General features: G+C 43.4%; 3 protein-coding genes across 8 annotated transcripts; all 3 read left to right on the forward strand.

Annotated features, from left to right (window-relative positions):
• The first annotated feature begins 1,272 nt into the window (after positions 1–1,272).
• On the forward strand, positions 1,273–4,835 carry LOC136424722 (kelch-like protein 12). Its single transcript, XM_066413343.1, has 5 exons — positions 1,273–1,527; positions 1,794–2,075; positions 2,790–2,929; positions 3,396–3,596; positions 3,871–4,835. Exons 1-5 carry the CDS (start codon positions 1,273–1,275, stop codon positions 4,757–4,759), a joined length of 1,767 nt encoding a protein of 588 aa, XP_066269440.1. The 3' UTR covers positions 4,760–4,835.
• A 2,544-nt stretch (positions 4,836–7,379) lies between these two features.
• LOC136424043 (kelch-like protein 12) lies at positions 7,380–20,950 on the forward strand. 5 transcript variants are annotated; one of them, XM_066412447.1, is made up of 6 exons: positions 7,380–7,657; positions 8,839–9,099; positions 9,469–9,608; positions 17,116–17,316; positions 17,484–17,516; positions 19,250–20,950. In XM_066412447.1, exons 1-6 carry the CDS (start codon positions 7,403–7,405, stop codon positions 20,148–20,150), a joined length of 1,791 nt encoding a protein of 596 aa, XP_066268544.1. In that variant the 5' UTR covers positions 7,380–7,402; the 3' UTR covers positions 20,151–20,950. The 5 variants fall into 5 exon arrangements, with proteins under 5 accessions (XP_066268544.1, XP_066268547.1, XP_066268548.1 ...); XM_066412450.1 differs by having other exon boundaries at positions 19,708–19,830; XM_066412451.1 differs by having other exon boundaries at positions 17,492–17,516; positions 19,250–19,335.
• A 288-nt stretch (positions 20,951–21,238) lies between these two features.
• Positions 21,239–26,458, forward strand: LOC136424044 (kelch-like protein 40a). 2 transcript variants are annotated; one of them, XM_066412453.1, is made up of 5 exons: positions 21,239–21,665; positions 22,700–22,960; positions 23,647–23,786; positions 24,549–24,675; positions 25,164–25,278. In XM_066412453.1, the coding sequence occupies exons 1-5, from the start codon at positions 21,411–21,413 to the stop codon at positions 25,164–25,166; spliced, it is 786 nt and encodes a 261-aa protein (XP_066268550.1). In that variant the 5' UTR covers positions 21,239–21,410; the 3' UTR covers positions 25,167–25,278. The 2 variants fall into 2 exon arrangements, with proteins under 2 accessions (XP_066268550.1, XP_066268549.1); XM_066412452.1 differs by having other exon boundaries at positions 21,242–21,665; positions 24,549–24,749; positions 25,164–26,458.
• The last annotated feature ends 262 nt before the right edge of the window (positions 26,459–26,720 follow it).

The following is a 26,720-nucleotide window of genomic DNA, read 5'->3' on the forward strand; positions in this document are numbered from 1 at the left end:
CAGTTAACGAGAACGCACAACATACCTAAGATGATTGAAAAGTATAAAATGAATCATATTCCCTGGAGAAAAACAAAAAGTTTAGGATACAAAGGGTTTCTTGGATAATGAAATTAAGGGTTAATGACCTGCCAAGAGGTGTGTATGGTGTCATAAGGCCTGGGCATTTGCTATAACCACTGAATAAGATAAGCACATGACCAGGCGTTATGACACCACAACCAATGAGGAATAGACGGGTCATTAACATCGTTATCATATAGCCTATCCTAACTGACCGACATAAGAGTAACAAATTCCTATATGATGCATAGATTCCTTAATACTATACATATAAATACATTGGTACAATTTTGAAGAAATGCATTTGAAAGTTTACATTTTGTCCTTTGTTGTCAAATCTTCTTCAAATCTACTTTACTCATAATCATTCCTCCCTGCTGGGTGTCCTGCCGAGTGGTCAATGCTATATCTATATATTAACATGGTCAACATCATCTGAACATAGAAGGCTGTGTGTGGTTCCACTTGCAGTTGGGGATGTCAAGAATAATATTTTCTGCCCTTCCATTTAGATTTTACTTGTATTGAAATGGTTTATTTTATTTGGTTGTCTTCACAGAAGATTTGGTTTGTTTTAAGATCGCAAACATTTTATGGAACAAATACAAATGTTAACAAAAAGTATCATCTCTCACTACATAATTTAACAGTTGAACAGGTCGATTACTGTAATAAATGACCACTTGAGATTCATTATTCACCACTTATGTCACTTATATGACATTATGGCGTCATAACTGATATGAAATGGGGACCTCTGATTGGTCAATGTCATCTGGCTAGATGATAATTCATAGTAACGAACGCAACGGTGCTGACCATCAGGTCAGCCATAACATGGTGTCCCTTCTTGATAATTTGAATGTCTTCAAATCACTTGTATGAAATTGTTTTTTCTAACTGTTGCGTGCTAGGTCTTGTACACACACACTTCCAGGCGAAGGAATTAAACTACTGTTAGTAATAGATATATTACCTAATTGGGATTTCAAAAACTATTGACTAAGTGTTCCATCATCAGTAACTTCTTTGCATATCATTTGACTAAAAACAAACGAACACACACATACAACCTGAAAAGCACAACCTGTCCATAAGTCATTGTGTCAGTGAAGATATCGGTTATGACCATCATATCGCTACAATATATGGGTAATCAAAGTTCGGCTAGGTTCCCCTGGGAGATACAGCACCGTCATCATCATCAACATGGCTGCCGCAGACCAAAATCGCCACGACAGCGCAGTTCGTCCTCGTTCCTACCAAGACGAGAGCTATCAGCACGGGTTTCTTGGAGCTGTGGGCGACTTACAGAAGGCTGAGGTACTGCAGGATGTCGTCCTTGAAGTGGAGGGCCGGCGGTTTCCCTGCCATCGGCTTGTTCTGTCCGCGGCCAGCCCCTACTTCAGGGCCATGTTTACCAGTGACATGGCGGAAAGTCGGCAGAAGACGGTTGTTTTGCAGGTAGGATGGTCGTTACGTTATGGTTGAGCTACTGATAACAAAGCATGCAACACTGATGATAAATATCCAGCAGAAAACGGGGGAAAACGGAGAGCGGATGGTCTTATAATAGATCGTTTTGCATCACGTTTTGCCCCCCTCCCCACTTACAGGGTTTCTCCCCCTGGCCCTAAATGGCCTAATTCTAACTGAGCCCTATTAAACCCAAAATTAAGGCATATCATAACCCTGAACAACTAACCAATAATGTAATTTTGAACACTCAGATGATCGCTTTTCATCTGCAGGGATTGGATGCAGGCGTGTTTTGGGAGATCCTAAGTTACATCTACTCTGGAACCCTCCATGTCTCCTTGGACAAAGTGCAGCACCTGTACCAGGCAGCCGACCTCCTCCAACTGGACTATGTGAGAGACACCTGCAGCAGCTACATAGTCATGAACGTGCATCGCTCCACCTGTGTGGACCTGTACAAGTTTGCTGATCTCTTTTCGATGGACATTGTCCGGAACCAGTGCCTGCAGTGTATCTATCGGCACTTTTCTAAGGTTTGCTTCTTCAACATGATTATCCCATGGAATAAACTATATGTATACAGGGCTGGAATTTGTGGGTGCATGTGCACCTGTGTGCACCCAAAATTGGAGCTGTGCACCTAATGTTTGACTGTGGGTGCATTTGTGCACCCAAGGAGGTTAGTGTATCTAACCTCCTTGGTGCACCTAGATATTTTTTTCTACTCTACAGGGTAAAGGTTCTCCTGTACACTACTCGTATACAGAATATTCTTGAAATGTGAGTATCAGAAAAAGCAATAAAGCCTTAGCTTTGTTGTACTTTATTTCATGTATTACTTGGTTGAGGGAAGCAGTAGCATCAAAATTATGTTTTGCTGACATTCAACTTCATTTTATGTGGTGCACCCAAAAGTCTTTCTGTGCACCGAATGTTTTTTGGTTGGGAAGAATTTCAAGCCCTGGTATAGATGATGTATTTTGGAGACAGCAAACTTAATGCTATGGTGAACGAAAATTGATCTGCTAGTTTCAGAATATTTCTCTGTAATGACATTTTCATGATTATGACAACATATTCTGTCAGTTTTGAAACATTTCTATCAAGAAACGCCGATGGCTTTCAGATGGTTCAGTATTCCTTAAGTTATGTTTTTCGGTATATAGATGCTAGGAGCATGCCAGAACTGTATCAAAACTCACATGTCCACAGTACCTCACATGTACGTGTACTCTGCACCTCCACAGGTTGCCTCAACTGAGGAGTTTTGCAGCCTGAGTGTGAATCAGCTGACTGAGATCATCAGCCACGATGAGCTGGATGTTAAAGAAGAGATAACAGTGTGGGAGGCTGTGGTGAGATGGGTGCAGCACAGCAAGAAGGACAGGTGGGTGTTATACATGATGCCATATCAAAACAAATCAAGCTTTTCGTTTTACGAATAGCTTCATTGAATTGACAGGTTAATGAAAACTAGGATTCTTGTTACTCAACTATGTGTTTTGTACCATGCATACGTAATGATATTGTTGATAGATTTATTAGGACTTAAATGATGCAATTCATATATCTGTTATATTTTGTCCGACCCTTACCTCTTTTTTCATGAACTCAATGAAAAGCGGCCTGCATGCCAATTTGAGCATCAATAAACAAGGGTTTAAACAAACAAACAAAGAAACAATCAACCAAAATTTCTTACCAGCTATATTTCTTTTTGTCAAGATACAGCTAGCGAAGAGACTTTTATGCTAGGAAAATATTTCTAAAAGTTCTATTGTTCGGCGGTGAAAAGTGATTACACAATCAGTTGCAGATTCTATACTTGATAACCCCTACCCTGTTCCATACAGACTGCGCCACCTACCCAGCATCCTCCCTCACATCCGCTTCAACCTGCTGACCCCGTACAACATGGTGGCCATCTTAGATCACCCCCTGGTCAAGAGGAATCCTGGGAGATCTGCCATCAGGAACGTGGTAAAGGAGACTTCCAACATGAAGAAGAGAGTCGGGATGGACACCCTGGAAATGGCCATGATTTTCCATTCAAGGTAATGTCTGTACATACATACACACATACATACATTTTTCTTTTGACTGTCTGGCTAACCTTAGTTTTCGGCAGCTGAAAGACTTATTCTCTAGAAGACTCAATTCTATACTGTCATTTTGGCGTCATGGCCTACTATTACCTCTATGTTACATAGCAGCAATGAATAGTAGACCACAATGCCATATTTTCCACCATGTATGCTAATTGCTTGTCTGAAGTGAATTTAAAATCAACTGTTGTTGACACTTTATGATATATTTTGTCCTCTCCAGGAACAATGATATCCTCTTTATGAACCCTCGGGAACGGAAGTACATCAGCCGCAGTTTTCCTGGTTCGCGCCGTTTTTATTCCAAGACCTTAACTGTCACAAGTGACAACGACATCTACATCCTCGGTAACGAAGACGCGGATTGCAATCAGTTGTCCGTGTTACAGTACAACCATGCAGAGAATGCGTGGGAACGTGCTAGTATGTCCTCAGTACGTTGGCACGACGAACTAAGGGGCATATCTTGTCGGTCCCTAGTTGAGGTTAATGGGATTATTTGTTTGCTCTGTGTGGAAAGCACAGGAAGCAGTCGATTGGCCGTGATGAAAAAGTACAACTGGCACACAGACCAATGGCAGGAGTGTTCACAGCAAGAACTCATGATCAGCAGACCTCGGGCCCGGGGCGAGGGTTTCTGTGCAGCAATGTCCTGTGGTCTGCACCTCTATGTCCTCATGAACATTGAAATGTGTTGCTACGACCCGACCCAAGACCATTGGTGCAAGCGGACCCCACCGAAAGTCATTCCCAAACTCTGCACGGCCGTTTCACTGGGAACAGAGATCTTCTGCACGGACAAGAAGTTCACCAAGACTATGGTGTACGACACAGAGTCTGACTGCTGGCAGGTACTGCCAGGCTGGCCAAATCCAGGAGACCTTACTACCATCGGCGATCCCAGTCTTTTCGTACTGGAGAACCAGCTGCATGTGTTGTTAGAACCCTATAGAATTTCCACACAACAAAAAGAACACTATCTCGTATTTGTGTATGATAGGTCTGCAGATGCTTGGAGAGACTTAGAGGCCGCAGTGCCATATAAGGAACACATGTCATGTGGTTCCTTCAGTCCTGTGGCACGCATGTACCTACCATGTCTTAATGGATAGGGTACTAGTATATACACTAGGACACACAGAGGGACTGTTCAACATTCTCCCTACTGCCTAACCCTATAACCAATAGAGACTTCTTCTTCAGTGTGTTAAATGTTAAAGATACCTGTTTAGTCATTAGCTTATACAGAATGCATCTATATTAGGAGAGGTATCGTTTCATGTTAGCAGTACCGTAATTTCTGCCAGCTCCTATAGCTTACACTATGTCTTGTTTTTTTAGTTTATTTAAGAAGAGGCACCTTGTCATGAGTGACCAAAATTAGTAAATTTATAGTATACTTTACTTTCTGTACTTTCATTTTGTATTCCTAGCCTGGGCATTAATCTTTATAGTTTTCCATACACTCCCCTTGTGCACTTGCTCACTATTTTGTACCCAGGCCGATATATCTGTTGATCACTTGAAGTTGGTTTCGCTTTTTCTAAAGACTTAATCGGTAATAAACACTGGTAGATATTCAATGGTAAGAAAGATTTTTCATTTGTAAGGTCGTCTTGAAATCCATTTGTGCACACAAGGGGTGAAAATGCTCTTAACCAACTTGATGAATGGTTACGTCTACAAGTCAATACAAGTTCGAGCTGATCTGCGTGTAAGCACTACTCGGACCTGTCAATGCTGGCTGAATGTTTCCTTCAGTAAATTTCTAGTATTTTTAAAAGAATATTTTTTATAGTTTTCTGGGACAACAACGCATCCTCATTGTCACTCTGTTGAATGGTTACACTTAAATAGATGAGCGAAGTGTCCAATTAGGTTTTTTTTCAAGAGCTTAAGCAGGTTATTGTACCGTCACACACCATGCCTGTCACGTTCTATGCTTTCCCAGGCACAGAACGTGACACAGCCTGACCGTCACAGACTGTGCCCGGAAGTGCTGTCAATCACTGTGACTGACGGGGCAGTGATGCCCGCGTTTCCATATAAGGCAGCGTGTTTTTGTTTACCGCAGTCACACCCCCCCCCCCCCCGTCATCTTTGTTTTTTGGGGCGCTGAGGTAAGGAGAAACAGCGTAATTCTCGCTCTGTAAAATAATTGAATAACTTAGACCTAGAATTGAAGTGGCACAAAAAGACAGTGTCTATAACAGATGCTAAAAAAAAACAATTTGTAAGACTAAATATATTCTATCCAGGGAAACCAGATCTAGACTAGGATCGGGCCACTTGCCGATTACTTCGACGTCCCGAGGCAGTCAGCTCGCCCGATCTAAATCAATGCTACGGGAAGTTTTAGCCCCGGGCACTGTCCAGGCACGGTTCGTGACAGTGCCGGAGTGTCACAAACTGTGCTTATGCCCCAGGCACGGTTTGTGACACTCAGGCACTGTCACAATCCGTGCCTGGGCACAGTTTGTGACAGTGCCCGAGTGTCACAAACCGTGCCTGGGGCAAAAGCACAGTTTGTGACACTCCGGCACTGTCACGAACCGTGCCTCAGGACACAGTCGTGAATGGCACGGTTCGGGACGGATTTCTGTTGTAGAAATTCGTGATGAGACGTCCGTCTGTTTGTGCCACATCAACTCTAAGTCCAAATCATCCAAGACAAGCGCGAAATGTATTTCAATGAGCGAGAATTACGCTGATTCTTTCTCATCCCAGCGCCCCGAAAAAAAAAACAAAGATGGCGGGCGGCAGGGAAAAAAACGCGTTGGGCAGACTCCTCCCCCTCAAAACACTAAGCTCCGACCAAAAGCACAGTATGGGATAAGACCCCTTGTGTGTCACGAACTGTGCTCGGTTGGGCACCATTCGTGACGGTGTCGGAGTGTCGCAAACCGTGCTTTTGTCCCAGGCACGGTTTGTGACACGCGGGCACTGTCACAAACCGTGCCTAGGCACCAAACGTGACAAAGCACCAAACGTGACGCAACAGTTATCTAGCTTAATTCCCTCATCTATATGTAGGTAGTCACAAGAATCAACATGCGACAGTTTAAGAGAAATAGGCAGAAGAGACTGAAAGACACACCAAAGTAAAAACACCCATGCATGCTTTTAAAAGCTAGTATGCCACCAGTGTGAGACAGAAAAACAACAGTTCCTGATTAATTCAACAACAAAAATAATCAAATGAACATCGATGCTTGTACAAGATACACGCCCTCCTGATTTAAGTGCACATCGAACGTTCCAAATAATAATTCCAGCTCAGTGCCGGGTTCCCTAACGCCTGCTGTTGTGGAAGTGATAGCGGAATCTAATTTGATTACCTCGCAGCAGTAATCAAGGACATGTACTGCAATTATGATTTGTGAGGTTCGATGTTCGCTAACATCAGAAAGGTGCGTATTCGGTACAAACGCCTTTTCTTCGCACATTTGATAATACTACACATATCGTTGACTGTTATCAGGAACTTGTATTTAATGTTAGTGTCATTTGGCATAAGTACTTTAAAGATATTCATAAGATATTCATTGTAAAAAGACCGTATCTCTACTTCCTTGGCATATCTCTTCACGTAGGAACCAACACAAGACCAAATGGCACGAAAATAGATGTCTTTTTCTGTGTTTAAAGGAATCGATTGTCTTCGGTAGTAATCGGTACCATACCGCTACATATTTGGGTAATCAGGCACGGGATCCCGTGGAATTCGAAGGTACAGCATTTTCATCATCATCAACATGGCTGCCGCAGACCAAAAACGCCACGACAGCGCAGTTCGTCCTCGTTCCTACCAAGACGAGAGCTACCAGCACGGGTTTCTTGGAGCTGTGGGTGACCTACAGAAGGCTGAGGTACTGCAGGATGTCGTCCTTGAAGTCGAGGGCTGCCAATTTCCCTGCCATCGGCTTGTTCTGTCCGCGGCCAGCCACTACTTCAGGGCCATGTTTACAAGCGGCATGGCGGAAAGTCGTCAGAATACGGTTGTTTTGCAGGTAGGTTGGTCGTTACGTTATGGTTGGGCCATTGCATTCAACTCTGATAAATGATACAAATAACCTGCAGAAACGGGGGAATCCGAAGAGTGGGATGGTCTTTAAATATATCATACAGTGGATGGTTCACCATTTAATACGTTTCTAGATGTCCCCCTAGCCTGACCCTTTTTCTAACTCAACCCTACATGAAGGCTTAGTCTAACCGTAAACTAAACTCTTCTTCACAGGTTTCCTCTTTAGCATTCCAGGTCCGGGCGACTACCTAGACGAACCCTAGCTAACGAAATTTCGCTGCAAATAGATTTGTAGGAACTTTTATATAAGAATTATAGACCAGTGGCTGTAGCCTGGCGGCTGTGGGTGGTCTTCTGTACACCGCCGGCTGCTTTGTTGTTTGGAATGCAGCCACAAAGCCCCAAGCGGCCACAAAAACTATATCCGTGACCGGACGTCTCAAACGGGCGTTAGGTCCGTCCCATCAGCTAATTAGCAGCCGCGACCGAGGGACGTCTGAAACGCCCGTCCCAAACGGCGTCCGCATTATAGCCGTCACAAACAGCGTCCGGCCGTCCAGAACGACATTACATCTGCACCCACTCAGACCGTTCAAACCGTCTCTGACGGGGTTTCAAGCGGCCCATCCAAGGCCACATATATGTACAAGATGTGCCAGCGGTTTCTCATTTTCAAGGCCTCTTCTGAGAATCTCCTCCTGGACTACCAACCTACCAAGGCCGATTGAAACCACGGTCAGAATTCGAAACGTCAGATTTAGAGGCAACCCAGGGGAACGTTCCTGATGTCTGTTGATGTGTTTGGCTGTCAAATCAACTCGTTTGCACGGTCTTTCGAGAATTTCAGCCCTTTTTACTCAATCAAACAGTCTTAAAAGGAGTGGAGCGGTCAATCAGCCAACCAGAAGACCGCCAGCAGTGGAGAGATTTCATTGAGAGCCATGCTGCCCCGACGGCTGACTAAGCTATGGGAGAGAGTCGAGTCGAGTCGAAACAGTCTTACGACACAGATAAACAAATATGCATGTTGTTTAATGTATGTGATGTGTAACAGAATGCCATGGAATTTTTCTAATAGTAAAAAAATGTAAAAAGTGTCACAGTATTATAGGATAGAATCAATTAGATGATTTTGATGTAAACATTATTGTTATTCTTCTGTAGGGTTTGGATGCATGCGTATTTGGGGAGATCCTGAGTTACATCTACTCTGGAACCCTCCATGTGTCCCTGGACAAAGTGCAGCCCCTGTACCAGGCAGCCGACCTCCTCCAACTGGACTATGTGAGAGACACCTGCAGCAGCTACATGGCAATGAACGTGCATCGCTCCACCTGTGTGGACCTGTACAAGTTTGCTGATGTCTTCTCTATGGACAGTGTTCGAAACCAATGTCTAAAATGTATCTATCGGCACTTCTCCAAGGTTGGTCTCTATATTCTGTGTATTCTGTCAGTTTTGGAAAGTGTTTGAATTGTCATCATCATCATCATCATCATCATCTGTCCTCCTCTTACGAGGTGCAGCAAGTGAAGTTTGTTCTCCAGAACTTCTTGTCCTTCATTGCAGAAAGGAGTTCCTGTCCTTCCAAATTAGTTTCAGTTTCTATGAGTTTCTTGAGTGTTGTGATTGAATTGTAGATGGTATTAAGTGGGTTTCAACAACTCTCCAGTACAGTATGTACAAATGTACTTCCTTGTCTATAGGTATAAATTATAGGAGAACCGAATGTTTCAGATAAAGATCCACATTTCAACAGTACCACAAAAGTACATGTACTCTACACCTCTACAGGTTGCCTCCAGTGAGGAGTTCTGCAGCCTGAGTGTGAATCAGCTGACTGAGATCATCAGCCATGATGAGCTGGATGTTAAAGAGGAGACAACAGTGTGGGAGGCTGTGGTGAGATGGGTGCAGCACAGTAGGAAGGACAGGTGGGTGTTGTACATGATGTTATATAACAACAAAATGGTATTTCAGTTTTATAAAAAACTTCATTACTTTACTAGGTCATTGGAGACTATGATTATTGTTACACAGCTAAAATTTCTTACCTGCCATATGCCTATTTGGTTAGAGAATGAAAAGTGTTCAGAAGGTCTAGTTTTGAATTGAAAATGCATACATGCTTAAAAAAGGGAAAGTTGAGATATCTCTTCACAGCCTTGTTTGAAATCTGCAGAAGATGTTATGCTGGGAAAATGATCTGAATCGTTCTAAATAATTTTGTATTCGATGGTGTAAAAAGACCACACAGTTGCAGATTCCAATGTGATTGGAAAATCATTGGAAAATGACAGAAAATGAAATTGATAACCTCTACCCTATCCTACAGACTGCATCACCTACCCAGCATCCTCCCTCACATCCGCTTCAACCTGCTGACCCCCTACAACATGGTGGCCATCTTAGATCACCCCCTGGTCAAGAAGAATCCTGGGAGATCTGCCATCAGGAACGTGGTAAAGAAGACTTCCGACCTGAAGAAGAGAGTCGGGATGGACAGACTGGAAATGGCCATGCTTTTCCCATACGAGTATATACATGTTCCTCTTCTTTTGACTTTTGGGAGCATACCACAAATCTACATCTTGTATATTCCACAGCACTGTAACACATAGCCACACAGTGTTTTTATACCACAACTCGAACCCCAAAGAACAACATTGGGTCCTAAAACAACAAGAGCATTGACTTATTAGCAAACAACCTTCTCTTAACTTAGTCTTCTATTAAACAATCCTAAATTATCTTCACTTCATTAAGATATCTACTCAGATCAGAGTTTCGGTATAAAACCCGGTTTTTCTAGTTTTTTCCTTAGTCACTGACGAAAGATAGCGGATGCTGTCTGTAACGTCTGACTGTTTCAAAATCTTATCTAGTTGCTTTAGCAACTGTTGTTTGCGTATCTTATTACCCGGATGCCTAACCTTCATCCAACGTAATTGTATTTACACTTTTGATAACAATATATTCTGTCCTCTCTAGGGACGAAGTTGAGACCGAAGGCACGGTTGAGATCATCTTCATTAACCCACAGGCAGGAAAGTACATCAATTGCAGTTATGCCATGTATGCCGAAGACGTCCGCCTGTTGGTGAGGACCATGACCGTTACAAGTGACAATAACATCTACATCCTGGGGATAGAATCTGTGAATGATCAGTTGATCGTGTTAGAGTACAACCATGCAGGTAACGTGTGGGAACGAGCTAGTATGCCCTCAGTAAGTAGATACTTCAATATCTGTCATCAGCTGGTTGAAGCTGATGGGATACTATATTCCCTTTCGGTGGGAAGACCGGTAAGCAATGCTAGTTTAGTTGTCCAGATGGTAAAGTACAACTGGCACATTGACCAATGGCAGGAATGTTTATTGCTGGAATTTAGTAGTACCGTTGATGACAGATCAGGGAGCGATATTTTCCCAGTGCCCTGTGGTTCGCACCTCTATTTGCTCATGAACGAAGAAATGTATCGCTACAACCCGACCCAAGACCATTGGTGCAAGCGGACCCCACCGAAACTCATTCCCAACCTCTGCACAGCCGTTTCGCTGGGAGCAGAGATCTTCTGCACAGACCAGGAGTTCACCAAGACTATGGTGTACGACACAGAGTCTGACTGCTGGCAGGTACTGCAAGGCTGGCCAAACTCAGGAGACCTGGCTGTTAACGGCGAGCCCAGTCTTTTCGTATTGGAGAACCAGCTGCATGTGTGGTTAGAACCGTATGTGATTGCCACAGATACATCAGACGACCAGCTCGTATATGTGTATAACAGGTCTGCAGATGCTTGGAAGGACTTGAAGGCCTCTTTGCCACACAAACAACACGAGCCATGTGTTGCTATGTGCCCTGTGGCACGAATGTACCTGCCAGGCCTTAATGCATAGGGTAGGACACGTAGTTTACAGTATGCCTACAGGGAAGGAAGGATTGCATATTTAAGGATATCACCCCAGTAATCAGGTTTTACTGAATGCCTTTACAATGGGATCGATGACGCAATATGTTTTGAGTAGCATTCTATATCCTTATTTTCCATACCTTAGTTACTTTAAGTTAGTTGTTAAGAAGGGACACATTGTCATGTCTAACCTGATGTCCTGTGTCTTGGGTTCAGTACTGTTGGTCACCAGAGAAGGCATCATTCGAGGGACTTGTCCAATAATAAGCTGGTTCACATTTAAACTGTGCATGCGCAAGGTCAAAGGTGAAGGCCTCTCAGTTGTTAACATTTCTTGTGTAAACCATGCTTGATAACATGAGCCATGTTCAGACGTATTCTGTTTATGTATCAGGGACCTTCAACTGTGAGATGTTACTCATAATGCATCACACTGTACATGCTACGATTAAGCCGCATTTATTGTATTCTACATTTTCTGCACAAGCTTTTTATATTTGCACCATCCTTTATAGTTTTCCGTTCAGTTCCTTTGAACCCTTGCTCACCAACCAGTTGATACGAAGGGTAATGTATTTGTTGTTCACATAACTGTGTTATTTTCTGCACTTTAAAAAATTGTTTATGAACAATAAATACTAATAGATAATGATGGAAGGAAAGAGTTGTCATTCCTTTAGGATGTTTTGTTTGTCCTACCCAGACACACAGGCATTAAGAATACCCAACCTAAGAAACAATACCAGAGAGACAACAAGAAACCTCACTGACAAATAGTTAACATCCAGATAAGTCAGTAGGAGTTCAAATCGACCAACGCAATTGCACTCTCCCCCTATATCAGCAATTTTTCATATATTTTAAGAATGATTATTCATTTTCTGGAGACTACAAGGCATGTTTTGAAGATCCTCTAATCCGTTATGTTGAATAGTCACATTTATATGAGACGATAGTTTCAAGGGCCCAAGGAGGTATATCTAGCTTATTCCTTCATCTATAAATATAGGTATGTCTTCACCTGGAAGCGTGGACGCCCGTACGGGAATCTCAACACTATTGGGACCGACATTCCCCTTTCGAGAATTTCGCCACCTACGGTCGACTGTACGGACAGTATCGACCTTGAGTCTTGGATTTACGGCGCGCGGTTGAGACATCAATTAGAGTTAAGTATTTGTGATACATATATTTCAGGTTTGCTGTGTTAGTTTAGCGATTGCGGGATCTTTTTATAAATATGAATTGCTATTGAATTTCTAGTTTTATTTTTGAGTTGAATGTGTGATAGTTGTGTGCCGATTTGTTGAGAACTTAAGAGAACGCCGCTAGCGACCCCCCAAAAAAACCCCGTTCCAATAAAATAGTATGGCGACCCTGTGACGTCACAATTCAAGATGGCAGCCACCCCACATGCCAACGGATCCAACAAAGGTTTTGCTACGCAAACCTGTAATTGCTAAGGGACACCATACCGCTACATATTTGGGTTATCAGGCACATTTCCCTCTGGGGGGGTACAGTCCCGTCATCATCATCAACATGGCTGCCGCAGTCCCAAATCGCCACGAGGGGAGACTAAAGGGATACAATAAATGGCAGTAATGCATGTAGCCCTATGGGGAAGTTAAGAAAAAGAAGGTGTCATTATCTCAGGAATCAAAACATCAGACTACAATAACTTACCCTCAAATACTAACCAGTTATGTCAACTGTCATCAGATTCATCCCTGACAAATTCTATACGGCTATTCTCCAGATAACCCCCCCTAATCAGAGCCCTTGGATAGGCCCTACAGGCTTCAAACACCCAGTTGAAGACCATCCCACTATATCAGGGGGGTGCCAAACCTCACAAGGTAGAGAAAGACCATTTATTTCAACTAATTCAGCAAATACAGAGTCTATCCTACCACAGCCTATCCTATATTGCCCAGATTTCACAAAAAATCCCACCAAAAAGAATTTTCAATGGTTTAAACCATGTTTTTTACTTGGAGTCTCTCATCGTGCGGTCTGGGCGCAGGCGCAATCCCTTTAGTCTCCCCTATTAGAGAAATCAATTTCAGAATTGACAGCTGTCAATCATATCACACAATGCGGGGTAGGGTTGTGAGTTAGAATCCTGAGTATCAAAGACCTCAGACCAAAAACAGTCCCCTGGGAGTTGATGACCTAACAGGTGTCAGGGCTGCTCTCCTAAGTTAGGCTAGGAATGACCAAGTTACCCATTATAGGTGGAAAATTGTCAGAAACAGGTAAATAAAGTTAGAATTTGGTCACCCCAGTACAGGGGGGACTTTTTTCCCTATAGTAGGCACCTGAATTTCCTTTTGAGGTACAACAAAAGTCAATACAGGGGCCCTGACAGGCCTAAAAGCAAGACAAGTGTGTAGAAACCATCACAAAAAGCAGCTATAAACAAGGCATAGAGTATAGAAAAAGAGTTTGACAAGGTCAAAACACAATATTCACCTGGTATGAGACCCCCCTCACCATTAGGGACCCCCCCCCCCTTTGAATTCACCTTTAGAATACTCAAATCCCATCCTTTGTACACATAGCCTAGCTGCAGCCAGGCACTGATTGGAGGCGGGGTTAAAAACTCAGAAAAATGGCTAAAAATAACAAAAATGGGATAATTTATTAATAAAAATGAGCCAAATAAGGTCTGACCATTGCTTAGGTAACAGGTCTAAGGCTAAAACCCCATGAAATGGACCAAAATGGTCTGCCTCTATCCTATGTGAATTTCCTATAGGGGAGACTAAAGGGATACAATAAATGGCAGTAATGCATGTAGCCCTATGGGGAAGTTAAGAAAAAGAAGGTGTCATTATCTCAGGAATCAAAACATCAGACTACAATAACTTACCCTCAAATACTAACCAGTTATGTCAACTGTCATCAGATTCATCCCTGACAAATTCTATACGGCTATTCTCCAGATAACCCCCCCTAATCAGAGCCCTTGGATAGGCCCTACAGGCTTCAAACACCCAGTTGAAGACCATCCCACTATATCAGGGGGGTGCCAAACCTCACAAGGTAGAGAAAGACCATTTATTTCAACTAATTCAGCAAATACAGAGTCTATCCTACCACAGCCTATCCTATATTGCCCAGATTTCACAAAAAATCCCACCAAAAAGAATTTTCAATGGTTTAAACCATGTTTTTTACTTGGAGTCTCTCATCGTGCGGTCTGGGCGCAGGCGCAATCCCTTTAGTCTCCCCACGACAGCGCAGTTCGTCCACGTTCCTACCAAGACGAGAGCTATCAGCACGGGTTTCTCGGAGCTTTGAGTGACCTAAATAAGGCTGGGGTACTGCAGGATGTCGTCCTTGAAGTCGAGGGCCGCCAGTTTCCCTGCCATCGGCTTGTTCTGTCCGCGGCCAGCCCCTACTTCAGGGCCATGTTTACAAGTGACATGGCGGAATGTCGGCAGAAGACGGTTGTTTTGCAGGTAGGGTAAGGATAACCTATAGGTTTTGTTGAACTTGGGAAAGTTAAACAGGCAGCATAGGTGATTAGTTGTGAACAAAAAGAACAACAAATTGACCCCCCCCCCCACCCACACACAAGAAGTTTTGCCCCCTTAATATCCAAGCAGATCTAACGGAGGCAAAGACTGTATCCAACTGGCAAAAGAGTTTTTTTTATAAACCACCCTTGGGTGCTATAAAACTCCTTTCGCCTGTTGGATACAGTCTTTGCCACCAAAATACAGAAGAGTTTCAGCTTGAGTTTTGGGGGTCGACGCCCTCCTGACAATATTTTTCGACGGAGGCACGGCATGCACCCGGGGAAAATTCTAAAATCTTGAACCGCGAAACGCTTAATTTCCTGAATTTTGAGGAGAAAACTTTGCTAGTAGAGTGGAAAATAGAAGTGTTTCAGCTTAAAATTTTGTGGGGGGCGCCCTACCGACATATTTTCGCCGGAGCCGTGTGCTCCCTTGAGAAAAATTCTGAAATCTTGACCCACTGGAATGCTTTTTCCTGCGTAACGAGGAATTACTCAATAACACTTAACGTTGAATTCAGGATGACAAATAACGCTTAACGAGGAATTAAAACGACCAGTAACGCTTCACGAGTAATATACCGATAACGCTTAACGGTAAATTCAAGGCGGCCGGTAACGATTAACGGTGAATTAAAATCGCTCGTAACGCTTCACGAAAAAGGGCATGCAGACCCTCATTCTAGTATGCTGGCTTCACGGGGCTCTTGAGTCTTACAGCTTTTGTCTTCGATCAAACAGTGTTAGGGCAATGATAGCCATGATGCATATTGAATGTAGGTTGCGTTGAACATAATGGTTGCAAATTTTACTTCTTTGGGGTTTTGCGGAAAAGACGGGCTAGGCAAGGCAGGGTTGGCTACCTCAGCAGGCTACCATACCTATTCATGCATTTATGTATGTGCTTTAATACATTGGGTTTGTGTTTGTATGTGCACATGTTTGTTTGTGAATGGTTGTGTGTGTTTTCAATCTCAATATAGGAATGGTTAGAATGGTTATTGAATTAGTAGGTGATTTTGAACGTCGTTGTTAGTGTTATTTATATTCTGCAGGGTTTGGATGCAGACATGGTCGGTGAAATCCTGAGTTACGTGTATTCAGGAACCCTCCATGTGTCCCTGGACAAAGTGCAGCCCCTGTACCAGGCAGCTGACCTACTCCAACTGGACTATGTGAGAGACACCTGCAGCAGCTACATGGCCATGAATGTTCAGCGATCCACCTGTGTGGACCTGTACAAGTTTGCTGATGTCTTTTCTATGGACGTTGTCCGGAACCAATGTCTGCAGTGTATCTATAGGCACTTTGCTAAGGTTGATTTCTTCTTTAATGTGTTAATTCAAAGTAACAGACTACAATTCATGGATGATGTCTTCTGAACACAACGAATTTGATGAAACGAATGATAAAATCAATCTATCAGAATATTTCCTTGACAATGACTGCAATTTTCTGTTAGATCTGGAAGCTTTTACAAATAGCATACTGTCTTCGCTATAACTATAAGCATACTCATTTCTTTGTCAAACCAAGGAGGTTTTATGTGCTTAAAACTAAGTCAGACACATTTTAACAGTGCCACACATGTACAATTCCATGTACTCCACAGCTTGCCTCGACCGAGGAGTTCTGCAGCCTGAGTGTGAATCAGCTGACTGAGATCATCAGCCACGATGAGCTGGATGTTAAAGAGGAGACAGCAGTGTGGGAGGCTGTGGTCAAATGGGTGCAGCACTGCAGGGAGGACAGGTGGGTGTTATATAGATAATTGATCGGCGTGTCAAAATTTCCGTATATAATGCCAGTCCCACCAACCAAGGGATTTCTAGTCTCTCCAAAGTAGCGGGTCTGGCATTATATACAGACATTGAGCCCAAACCCTAGCCTCCACCAGGCCTTCCTACGGGAGTAAGGGATTGAAAAATCATAAATGATCAATTTCATAAATGATCAATGTAAACTTCCAATGTAATCAGTAACCCCCATCATGTACCCTACAGACTGCACCACCTACCCAGCATCCTCCCTCATATCCGCTTCAACCTGCTGACCTCAGACGACACGGCAGCCATCTTAGAACATCCACTGGTCAGGGAGGATCCTGGGAAATCTGCCATCAGGAACGTGGTAAAGGAGACTTCCAACATGAAGAAGAGAGTCAGGATGGACACTCTGGAAATGGCCATGCTTATCCCATACAAGTAAATGCGTGTTCTTCCTTTGACTCTCAGATTGGTGTTGTGAGGATAACACCAATCTACATATTGTATATTCCATAGCAGTGTAGTACATAGTCACACAGTGTCATTATTGTGAATATGTTACTATTAGATGACCCTAATCCCGACATATTTTTCTTTTCTCTAAGGGCACCAGTTTCTGAATGGGATATGGATACAAGGTATGTTGTTATTTTGCCTTCTCCCCAAAAGAAACGACACAGAACGATTTAGTTCTTCTGTACATCCAGGGCTGAGACTAGTTCCGCTTTAGCCAGTTAAGGCAGCAGAACACAGTATTAATGGGCGACCCCCGTCACCAATAGTAGTTCGGGTACAAAGTAGTGCGTCACATTGCTTGAAAAGGCCGTCGTTTTTCTTCCCAGCACGTTAGCGAGGCAGAAACTGTGGTGAATGGCAAAGGAATACGTCAGTTTTGAGACTGTACGAGTTTGATTACGATGTTTGTTCGGTTGGGTTGGATTCGCGCCTGAATATTGTTAGCGCCCGACTACTGTGAGTCGGCTGCAATACGGTGACCACCGCTGGGGGTCATATCAAAGTCGCTTATAAAAAAAGAACGAGCCGGCAACTTTAACCTCGTTTTGCACATATTTTGCAGATTGAACCTTGAAGTCAAACATATTCAAATCTTCACTTGAAAGTTCATCTGTGTTGGTAGAAGTCATTCTGAATGGAGTTTAAACTGTAAATGCCAACACAATAAATTGGACTTACCCAAATTTTCGACTGATCAGCTCCAGTCTTTGTCAAGGAGTGAGCAATCCACTGCTTCTGTGACGTCACGTTATGCAGATGAGACACGTGACTCGGAGAGCAGTGGATCATAGGTTGCAGAAAGTCTATGGCGCCCTCCGTCTCTGTTGAGGGATGTCTGAAGGACTTAGACGCATTTTCACATCACATGGTATAAAGACCTGTTTTAAGCCAACTAAAACACTTAGAAATGCCCTAGTAGCGCCTAAGGATAAAACACCTAGGGAGGACAAGTGCGGAGTTGTGTACTTCATTCCTTGTCAAGGTCAAAACATTAGAGGCCAGTGCAAAGAAACGTACATTGGAGAGACTGAACGCTCACTGAAAACCCGTTTCAACGAACACAAGCGTCCGAGCACAACCTCTTCTGAAGTTTCTAAACACATACACTTAGAGTCGCCTGGACATTCGGTTTCATTGGACAAGGTTAAGATCCTGGACACAGAATCAGAATTTTTTGCAAGAGGGATTAAGGAGTCCATCTACATCCGTGCATTACAACCATCCCTCAACAGAGACGGAGGGCGCCATAGACTTTCTGCAACCTATGATCCACTGATCTCCGAGTCACGTGTCTCATCTGCATAACGTGACGTCACAGAAGCAGTGGATTGCTCACTCCTTGACAAAGACTGGAGCTGATCAGTCGAAAATTTGGGTAAGTCCAATTTATTGTGTTGGCATTTACAGTTTAAACTCCATTCAGGATATTCAAATCTGGCATCCTAATTGTGCACCTTTCTATAAATTTCCAAGCGTCGAAGCTTCTCACTTTGGGATCCTTAACTATGTAAATCCCTATAGGGGCAATACTATTTCCTGCAACCTTAAGGTGTAAAAGTATTTTGTTACAATGACAGGTTGACCTGAACCAAACTTACTTGAGACTTGAAATGCCACCATGTGCTCAGAGTGGTAGATCATTGGAAAACAAAGTTTCCTAGCAATGTTACCGGTCTGTAACTGCTCAGCTACCTTCATCCTGGTAGAATGGCCCACTAAAACTTCTACATCACAACATGGCAAAGAATGGTTGGTCAGTATGGCATATTTTCCACCATGTGAACAACGTTTTTGACTTGCGCAAACATTCTGAAGTGATTTTCTGTACAATTGACATTATATTCTTCCTTTGCAGCACCAATGATATCCTTTTCATGAACCCTCGGACAGGGAAGTACATCAGAAGCAGTATTCCTGAAGAATTGAATGTCCTTGCACTAACCGTTACCAGCGACAACAACATTTACATCTTAGCAAATGAACGCCTAGATAACTACAAGGTTTTTGAGTACAGCCAGGCGGGTGATGTGTGGGAGCGTGCTCATATGTCTTCAGTAGCTAGAGATGAAAAACTTTACCTGGGGGATACCAAGATCCTTGTTGAAGTTGATCGGATTTTGTACTTCCTTACCGTGAAAACGAGAATTGGCAATCGGTTGAAATTGATCCAGGGCAATCGGTTGGTCCAGGTCAGAAAGTACAACTGGCATATTGACCAATGGCAGGAGTGTTCACAGCTACCTCTTGACAGTACATATCGTGAATTCACGATCGCGTCCTGTGGTCTGCACCTCTATTTTATCACGAACACAGAAATGCATCACTATGACCCAAGCCAGGACCGTTGGTGCAAGCTCACCCCACCGGAACTCATTCCTGAAGTCTGCACAGCCGTTGCCATGGGAACAGAGATCTTCTGCACAGACAGATGCTTCACAAAGACGATGGTGTACGACACAGAGTCCGACTGCTGGCAGGTACTGCCTGGCTGGCCGCACCAAGAAGACCATCTTGCTGGCGACCCCCCCCCCAGTCTTTTCGTACTGGAGAACCAGCTGCACATACATGTATTCACGTATGTAGATCAGGATAAAAAAGCCAAAGGTACGGCCGCAGATCACATATTCGTGTTTGTCTATGACAAGTCTGCAAATGTTTGGAAAGAGTTAAAGGTCACCCTGCCATACCAGCCATATATGTCACATCCTCCGCTGTGTCCTGTGGCACGAATGTACCTGCCAAGTCTTAATGCATAGGGTGAGCATGAGGCACAGAGTACAGTATGCATTTATAGGTAGGTAGGTATGTAGGTAGGTACATGTAGGTAGGTAGGTAGATAGATGGATAGATATGTATATAGAATGTATATCACTTTTTGTTACTTTAATTTCTTCTCTGGTTACGTCGGATTAATAATTAACGGCAGTCAATTTTAGTTATTAAGAAGGGGCACTTTGTCGTGTCAAACCTGATGCCATGTGTCTTAGGTTCAGCACCGTTGGTCTTCAGAGATAGCATCATCCAAGGGACTTGTCCAATAAGAAGAAGGTTCACATTCAAACTTTGAATGCACAAGGCCAAAGATGAAGGCCTCTAAGTTGTTAACAATTTCTGTGTAAACCATGCTTGATACCATGTCCAGACGTATTTTGTTAAAGTTTGTAGTTTTCCGTGCACCCCCCTTCCCCCATTTGTACCATTGTGCGCTAACCAGTTGGTATCCATGCGAATTCATTTGTTGTTCACTTTAACCAAGGAGGACATTTAACCTCTTTGCTTTAACTGTTTTTTCTGTACTTTAAAAAAAGGGTTTATGAACAATAAATACTAATAAATAATGGTAGAAAGAAAGCTTGTCATTCCTTTATCACGATTATTATACACTTTTTGCTTCTAAAACAAACGTACTTCGTGAGCCGCGGTTCCAGCCCCCAAACCCGCTGATGTGTTCAATGTGACGTCATTACCGGATTTTATTTTGATTAATACCTGGCGGCAGGAATCAAGAACTGGGATCATAATTTATAAGGTTAAATGTTCACTAACATAATAAAGGTATATGTTTGGTACAAGCGTCTCTCTTCATTGAATAGTACGTATTATGGTTGAATGTTATTAGGGAATGTAGTATTTCAGTGACACCTTTGGCATAAGCAATTTAAAGTATAACCGGTATGGGACCCCGCTTTGCAACACAATGGACAGTGAGTAACAGTCCCTATGACGTTGTCTTACCATAGGAACTATACCAACGTGATTTACATTTGAATTGCATTTGCGTACGGTCCTTACGAGTTAGTGACTTTGACATGTTCAACCGGTTTTCAAGTCAGGTGTACTAGTATCGATTCCTTCTGTCAGTTCATTCTAGTGACGCTGAAGAAAAGTGACGGACGTCACTCGAAACGTCCAGAAATAATCTTCGAGTTTTATCCAGTTGTAGAGATTAAATTGAAACATTTTGATAATCAGGCACGGGCCTCTGGAAGGTACTGAGCACCGCCATCATCATCAACATGGCTGCTGCAGACCAAAATCGCCACGACAGCGCAGTTCGTCCTCGTTCCTACGAAGACGAGAGGTATCAGGACGGGTTTCTTGAAGCTGTGTGTGACTTAAAGAAGGCTGAGGTACTGCAGGATGTCGTCCTTGAAGTCGAGGGTCGGCGGTTTCCCTGCCATCGGCTTGTTCTGTCCGCGGCCAGTCCCTACTTCAGGGCCATGTTTACAAGCGGCATGATGGAAAGTCGGCAGAAGACGGTTGTTTTACAGGTAGGGTCGTTTTGCAATATATAGTGTTCTTTGTGTTGTTCCTTTCTTTTATTTACATGTAGGACGTGACCACCATGCTCCTTGGCAATTCAGCCACAGGGAAAAATATAATGTCTCCAATGTCTCCAAAGCTGAGTGTTCCTATAAGCCCATTCGTAATTCAGACTACGCATGTTCAGTGTCAAAGGTAAAGTCCCCTGAGACGTAAATAAACCCCGTTTGGGCATTGTTATGCAAAATCACACAATGTCGAGACGAGACCTGTTTACAAGCCAGGAGCCTTGACCTTTGACACTGCACATGCGTTGTCGGAATTACGAATGGGCTTATTACGAAGCAAAATGATGGGGTGTTGCTTTCTGTCTAGCTCACCCACAGCTTACACATTTCTCTCGAGGAAATTTCATTAAAGAGCAACCCCCATGCATAGCCCTGGGGCCCAGAAAGGGTAGCCCACCCCGCCTAACCGAGGCTCATTTTCATTCAGGCGACCCCCGCGGTATCTATGAGTATGACACGGGTATATAAAGTACAGTAGTGCGAACAAAGTTCTTGAAGACTGGGTAGAAAGTCTTATGTGAGAGGCATCCAAGTGTAAACTGTGTGGTATGGGACTATGTCGGTTTTGAGATATATTGATCATACATGATTTGTATTGTGAAGTTTTTTCAGAGTGAACCAGCTGCAGTTCAATTTACCTCCGCGGAGCGCCATTTTAAATGAGAGCATGTAAAGACAATACAACAGGATTTGTGAAGACATAAATAATTCTCAAACCCAAGCATAACCGTTTTTACTATTTATCTACTAGTATAGACTAGTTCACTCTACTATGATTTTACTGCATTGAAGCCAGTCACCTTGTGGTCCTTGAAAATCCCACAAAGGGCCCATACTGTGATCTTCTGCATTGGACACACCTTTTTATTCACGGTTTTGAGATTGAAATGTAATTTCCTGACTTAATATTATATATTGTCTAACAGGATAGGCATCTTTAGAGGATTATAAAGTTTATTGCTATTCTTCTGCAGGATTTGGATGCAGGCATGTTTGGGGAGATCCTGAATTACATCTACTCGGGAACCCTCGATGTGTCCCTAGACAAAGTCCAGCCCCTGTACCAGGCAGCCGACCTCCTCCAACTGGACTATGTGAGAGACACCTGCAGCAGCTACATGGCCATGAACGTGCATCACTCCACCTGTGTCGACCTGTACAAGTTTGCTGATGTCTTTTCTATAGACAGTGTTCGGAACCAATGCCTGCAGTGTATTTGTAGGCACTTTTCCAAGGTTGGTCACTTCAATAAAACAATTATATTCATGTCATACCAGTGCAGGAATGACGTTCCATATGGGTACGTGTTTCGGGCCGGTTGGTATTTCGGGTTATCACATGGGGTTCCATTTTTATCTCAAAGGCTTCCAAAGAATACTAGTATTTCGAACACACTCCGCGTGCCTTGATTGTGCCGCTGTCGAAAATTCGAATACCGGATTCTGTCGACGTTGGAAATGCTGTTGTTACAATTTTTGTTCGGGGACAACTACTTTTCTCTACTCCTGGCGCTTTTCATATTTAAATGTGTGTTTTTTCGGGTGGGTATGATATTTATAAGATACAACACGGTGTATTCTGCATCACCCTCGGTCAGAGCCACTCCCGCGGGTCGAATACGCCTTCCGACCGTCGAGCAGCGGTCGGGCTGGAACCTCGGGTGATACGATGTTCTGGCAACATTCTCCACACACGATACATTACAGAAAAAAATCCATCCATTCCATGTGACAACGATAACATTTTGATGACAATGACAACATACATGTGTACTAGTTTTTGTTAGATTGAGTTTTAAAGAAAACATTCAGTTGAGTTTGAAAAAAATAATATACCTGAAGTTCTGAAAGAATGACCAGTAGAAGTATGTCAAAACATGTCCACAGTGTCATACATATACATGTACTTCGCACGTCCACAGGTTGTCTCGACTGAGGGGTTCTGCAGCCTGAATGTGACTCAGCTGACTGAGATCATCAGCCGCGATGAGCTGGATGTGAAAGAAGAGACAGCAGTGTGGGAGGCGGTGGTGAGATGGGTGCAGCACTGCAAGAAGGACAGGTAGGTGTTATATATGTTGGATATATAATATGTACAAAGAAGCGAGAAGAAGTTGACTTTACTAGATTAGCTTAGCTTATCCTTTTTATTACTTCTATAACTTTGAGAAAATTACCACCTATGCCAAGTTTATTCAATTTATACATGAGACCGTTACGGCAAACAGAATCAAACGCTTTGCTGAAGTCTATAAAGCATGCGTAGAGTTGAGAATTATTGCTCAGGTATTTTGTAACTAGTGTCACATAGATGTTAGTTAAGTTTGTGTTAAACGACCTGTATCTAGCCCCTCGGGGCACGAACATACAATAAAGGTCTTCAATCATCAATAACAAAATGGGATTATCTATCTGAAAAACGATATTGTTCGGTTCAGAACCAAGTGGTCCCGGGATCGAATCCTGCCATGTCACCGATCGTATACCATTAGGAAAGGCAATTCACACAACCTTCCCCACTTCACCAAGGTGTAGATTAGTACCTAGCCTAGGTTAGAGATGCCCTTAGACGTGAACTGGTCACCCCGTGTTTGAGGAGAGCCACACCTCACGCACGTTAGAGAGCCCACCGCACCTTTCAAAAAAGAGTAGGGCCATGCCCCGGTGTGCGATGGTCCAAATCTTACAGTCGGTATAGGCTGGAGATTCTTCAGTACGTGAGTGGCCTTGCGTGCCAAATGCTTTTTTGCCAAGAGACAATGAAGATTCATTTCACAGCCTTGTGTTGCATCATGATCGCTAACCCCTTCCTTGTTCTATACAGACTGCGCCACCTACCCAGCATCCTCCCTCACACCCGCTTCAACCTGATGACCCCGTACAACATGGTGGCCATCTTAGATCACCCCCTGGTCAAGAAGAATCCTGGGAGATCTGCCATCAGGAACGTGGTAAAGGAGACTTCCAACATGAAGAAGAGATTCGGGATGGACACACTGGAAATGGCAGTGCTTTTCGTACACGGGTACATACATGTTCTTATCCTTTTGACTTTCGGCAACAATTAGGAGCACAACGCCATTCGTTGAGACTACCACAAAGACTAGTTGTTTCACTCCAACGCATCTTCTCCAACATGTAAGAAAATAGTCAAATCAAAGTTTACTGCATAATAAATTCAGGTACAATTGTATCAGGTACCGTAATAGTGTTTTACAATGTAAGGATGAGCTGAACTGAATTTACATGAAAGGAATATTACGTGCACCGTTTCATGAAGTTATGTGATTGCAAAATAAAGTACCTCTACCTCAGAAGCGCTAAGGAAAATGCCGCTGTGCCATGTTTTCTACCGTATGCACTGTTGTGCTTGCGTGGCATGAATTTTCAGTCAAATTTTATTGACAGTTTTATTTACAATATATTCTGTCCCCTCAAGTGACGTGGACGGCAACGAAGAGAGGATCCTCTTCATGAACCCACGGGAAGGGAAGTACATCAGCTGCAGTTATACCCAAGACGTCCGTTTGTTGACCTGGACTGTAACTGTTACCAGTGACAACAATATCTACATCCTGGGTATAGAATCTTTGGGCTATCAGTTGACTGTGTTAGAATATAGCCATGCTGGTAATGTGTGGGAACGTGCTAGTATTCCCCCAATACAGAGGCGTGAGTATGGCAGAATGAGCCTCCTGGTTGAAGTTGATCGAATTCTATATTGCCTTCTCGTGGATAGGTCAGCAAGCAATACTACACCGTTGGTCGAGATGACAAAGTACAGCTGGAACACGAACCAATGGCAGGAGTGTTCGCAGCTACATGTACAGGCTGACAAAGAAGTTACTGTAGTGTTTCGCCACTTGGTAGTGTCCTGTGGTTCGCACCTCTACTTCCTCAGGAACACAGACATACATCACTACGACCCAACACAGGACCGTTGGTGTAAGCTCACCCCACCGAGACTTGATCATGAGCTTGAAGTCTGCACGGCCGTTTCGATGGGAACAGAGATCTTCTGCACAGACATGGAGTTCACCAAGACTATGGTGTACGACACAGAGTCTGACTGCTGGAAGGAACTGCCTGGCTGGCCGAACTCAAGAGACCTCGCTTCTAACAACGAGCCAAAGCTTTTCGTACTGGAGAACCAGCTGCATGTATGGTTAGAGCCCTATAGAATTTCCACGGACGATGCAGAAGGCAATCAGATATTTGTCTATGACAGGTCTGCAGGTGCTTGGAAGGAATTGGAGGCCACCCTGCCTTTTAAAGAATATGCATCAGATGAGCCCGTGTGCCCTGTGGCACGAATGTACCTGCCAGGTCTTAATGCATAGGGTATACACAAGGACATGCACAGTATACCCGCAGGAAAGAACTGTCTTTCTAAGGATATCACCTCAGTCATTAGGTTTACTGAATACCTCGACAAATGGATAACGGTTACTGCACAAGTAGCAGACACTGTGGTGTTTGAATGAATTAGGTAGCAAGTGGCAGGATAGAGCTGGAAGGGCTGGTCGCCATAAATATGAATGTGTTTGAGAGTGTCAGAATAAACCGAGTGGTTTGTTTGATAGGCTAGACCATGTGAACGTAAACACTATGTATTCATTTGTCTGCAAATGTTACCTTTCTAGTGCATCTGTTGATCTTTGACGTTAGTTGTCTCAACTTTTTTAAATTCTTTGTTACTTATGGATACTAATAAAGTATGATAGAAAGAATGAATTGTCCTTTCTTAGCACTGTTTTGTTTGAAAGCTAATTGTCCTACCCTGGTTGCCTGTGTGCCATCCGATTACTACGGGGGTTTCGATACACTCGCTGCCGCGAAAAAATCATCTTACCTTTCCCGGACGATTTGTTTTGGGCAGTGAGTGTAGGAGCCCCCGTAGAAATCGGATGACACCTACCTATAGGCTACAACCCTGGCACACAGCTACAAGCATGGAAAATACCATAAACCGCCCTGATTTGTAGTTTTAATTACA

The sequence above is a fragment of the Branchiostoma lanceolatum genome, chromosome 18 (genome assembly GCF_035083965.1).
Source record: "Branchiostoma lanceolatum isolate klBraLanc5 chromosome 18, klBraLanc5.hap2, whole genome shotgun sequence".
Classification (NCBI taxonomy): domain Eukaryota; kingdom Metazoa; phylum Chordata; class Leptocardii; order Amphioxiformes; family Branchiostomatidae; genus Branchiostoma; species Branchiostoma lanceolatum.